Consider the following 3,746-nt stretch of genomic DNA (forward strand, 5'->3'; position numbering starts at 1 on the left):
TGAACTTCTTCCTTTATCACCATAGGCTCTTGCTCATATGTTGTTTCGTTAAATTCTTCTGTGTCTGCCAATTCCTTTTGGTATAATGACTCTGTATACTCTTTCCATCTTCTTTTAATATTTGCAGGATCACTCAATATTCTGCCCAAAGAAAGCATCCTTAAGTATTGCAACTCTAGGCTTGAATTTCCTCTTCAGTTCCTTGAGCTTAAGAAATGCTGAGCAAGTTCGTCCTCTTTGATTTTCTGACTCCAGCTCTTTGCACATTTCATTATAATACTTTACTTTGTCTTGTCACTCAGCCTTTTGAAATCTTGTTCAGTTCCTTAATGCCTTGATTTCTTCCTTCAACTCTGGCTTCTCTGCGCTCCAGTGCAATTTTCAGAGTCTCTTCTGACGTCCATTTTGGTCTTTTCTTCCTCCTCCATCTTTGCAATTACCTTTTGCACTCTTCTTGGATGATATTCTTCATATCCTCCCATAACTCATCTGGTCTTTGCTCATTAGTGTTCAAGGCCTCAAACCTGTTTCTGAGATGGTTCTGAAATTCAGGTGGGATAGACTCAAGGTCATATTTTGGTTCCTGTGGGCTTGATTTCACTTTCCTTAGCTTCAGCTTAAACTTGCATATGAGTAGTTGGTGATTTGTTCCACAGTCAGCACCAGGCCTAGTTTTCACACCTGATATTGAGCTTCTCCAGCAGTTTTTCCCATAGATTTAATCTATCATGATGTGAAACCTAAACTTGGATCAGGAGGCAGTTGTCAGAAAAGAGCAAGGAAACACTGCATGGTTCAGAATTGGGAAGGGTGTACTCCAGGGCTGTATCCTGTCTCCATACCTTTTCAATCTTTATGCAGAATAGGTTATCTGGGAGGCTGGGCTCTAGGAGGAGAAATATGCCATCATTGGAGGAAGAATCATTAACAATCTGTGTTATGCAGATGACACAATCCTGCTTGCTGAAACTGAGGAGGACCTGAAGCACTTGCTGTGGTAGGTCAGGGACTACAGTCTTCAGTATGGATTGAGACTTAGTGTCAAGAAAACAAAGATTCTTACCACTGGGCCGATTGGCAGCATCATAATGGATGGTGATGAGATTGAAAGTGTTTGTTCAGTTTTGGTTTGCTTGGATCCACGGTCAACACTCTTGGCACCAGCAGCCAGGAAATTAAAAGACGTATTGTTATGGGAAAGTCTGTGGTTAGAGACCTTTCTAAAGTGCTGAAGTGCAAAGATGTCAGTCTGGAGACTAAGGTGCTCCTGATATATGCCATGGTCTTTGCAATCACTTGTTATGCATCAGAGAGCTGGACAATGACTAGGGATGATAGAAGGAGAATTGATGCCTTTGAGCGGTGGTATTTGAGAAGAGTATTGAATATACCATGGACTGCTAGGAAAACAAACAGATTTGTCCTGGAGAGCGTGAAGCTGGTCTGCTCCTTGGAGGCAAGGATTCTGAAGCTTCGTCTGACATACTTTGGACATGTTGAATGGAGGGACCAGTCCTTGGAGAAGGAGGTCATTCTTGGGAGAGTGGAAGGACAGCACAGGACAGGAAGATTGTCGATGAGATAGACTGATCCAGTGACTGGGGTAATGGCGGTAGGTGTCTTGGAGATGGTGAGATAGGCACAGGATAGGGCAGAGTTTAGGGCTGTTGTACATAGGGTTGCTATGAGTCACAGGTGACTCGACAGCATATAACAACAACAACATTCCTTTATAGGAAAATTTTGGCAGTCCATGGTGTAAATGGCAATAAGCAGTAATGTGAAACTACTGTGTATTTCCCACATTCATAATTGATGCAACTGCTAAATTGTGGGTAGAGGCTAATGAAAATATAGGTGTAATGTAAGAGAATTCTTGTAGAACATGTATGAGGATCCAAGGGAGGGGAGGGTGGGAGCAGAGGGGTGAGGATGGGTGGGGGTGGGGTGGAGGTGGTGGTTAATCACAGGGTTGCACAATTTGATGGTTGGAGGGAGCAGTGAGTAAAGGAAATGGGAAAGATCTGGTGTGGAAAACAGTGTATATGGACTTTTTAAATAAACCAGTGGAAATGAAAAATTTTATTTTTTTTTTTTAAAGAGATTTGTGTTTTGGTTTCCATGTCTGCTCTCTTCCCATTTGTCTAATTCTGAAACTTTCAGTTACTGCAGAATATTGCTTTTCTGTGAAAACTGTATTAGAAAGACATTGCCTAACTTGGAACTCCTCACGTAATCTCATAGTCTACTATTTCCAGCCTACATTTGTCTTTACTTCCATATCAGTTTGCTCTCCTGTAGAGACTAAGATGGTTTTCCCTAGGTATCTGTACATCTAACCTGGTATGCCTCTGGGCAGTTGAATGCCTTTAATGTAATAAACTTTGAAATCTCAAATCTAATTTTTTGAACTAGTCTCAGTGGTAAGAGATTCATAAAATTCTTTTAAGTTGTGCCAATATACTATTCATACCTCAATCTCAAAAAATGCAAGAATTTGAAAGAATAATAGGTCACACATGCATTAAAATAGTATTTGATTATTGTTAGCAATATCTCTGAAGTTATATATATTCATGTAAAGTTTTTTTCAGGAGGAAAGCATTCGTCTAAGTTATGGTTTCATAAGTGTACAATGACTTCCTATTGTTGAAAATTTCCATAGGTAGAGTTTTTTTTCTGTAATTATATTGTCTAAATATTGTAAGTGAAAAATGTGAGCAATATTGTATGAGGCATTCTTTTGTTGAATAAAGCATGGGTCAAATCTGCGTGCTGCAGACATGGTTCCATATTGTAAAGAACTATATAACACGTGAGTAAAACACTGGAAGTAGTCTAATTTTGTTATATTAAAATGAACCTTCTTTTGGGGAAAAAAGCACAAACTCAAATTTTTATTTTATTTTTGTTTGATTTAGGAATGTACAGAGGCCAGCTCTATCTGCAGTCATCAGTCAGGATTTCAGAAAAGTTTCCTACAAATCCCAAGGCATTGGAATCTGTCAATAATGAAAATGCAATTGTTCCTTTGCCAACAATCAAATGGAAACCCTTAATTCGTAAGTAAATGATCAAATTTTATGAATACTGCCCAAGTTCTCAGAAGTATATTTTTTGCGATAAGTTTGAGTAACTAGAGAAAGTAAGACTATTGTTATAAAGTATCGTTGAATCAAGTATGGCTTTGAAACCCCATGAAGACATCTGAACTGTCCTACCTATGCCATCCTTCTCATCCTCAATATCTTTGAGTTTCCACAAAACTGTCAGTCCATCTTATTGAAGGTGGTCTTCTCCTTCACTGACCCTCTACATTTCCAAGTTTGATGTCCCTTTCCAAGGAATTACTTCCCCTAACAGCATATCCACAATATGTGAGATAAAGCTTTACTAGCTTTATCTCCAGTGAACTCTTTGGCTGCACTTTCTCTGAAAGTGCTTTTGGCAGTCCATGGGATATTCAGCACTCTTCTTTAACACAGCTCTAATGCATCAGTTCTTTTTCTATCATCCTTATTCATTGTCCAGCTTTCAGATGTACTCAGAGGTTCCTGATGGCACACTTTCCCAATGCTACATATTCATAATCTACTGACTGATATGACCAAGGTTGTTGACTGAATCCAAGCAAGATGAAATTATTGACAGTTTCACTTTTTTTCTATTATATCATGATGTTGAGATGCAATTCATATTGAAGACTTCAGTTTTTTTTTTTTTTTTTTTCTGGCTGGGGCTGGGGG

At 38.9% G+C, this 3,746-nt stretch overlaps 1 protein-coding gene across 1 annotated transcript in view; it reads left to right on the plus strand.

The window, feature by feature from the left end:
- The window catches only part of EIF2AK3 (eukaryotic translation initiation factor 2-alpha kinase 3), a 200,157-nt gene that overhangs the window by 132,818 nt on the left and 63,593 nt on the right, over positions 1-3,746 (plus strand). The window contains exon 7 of the mRNA XM_006898949.1: positions 2,922-3,062. Within this exon, the coding sequence (XP_006899011.1) occupies positions 2,922-3,062 (141 nt within the window). The remainder of the gene's footprint in view (positions 1-2,921; positions 3,063-3,746) is intronic.

Source organism: Elephantulus edwardii, unplaced genomic scaffold (genome assembly GCF_000299155.1).
Source record: "Elephantulus edwardii isolate Elephantulus edwardi_28Jun2011 unplaced genomic scaffold, EleEdw1.0 scaffold00241, whole genome shotgun sequence".
Classification (NCBI taxonomy): Eukaryota; Metazoa; Chordata; class Mammalia; order Macroscelidea; family Macroscelididae; genus Elephantulus; species Elephantulus edwardii.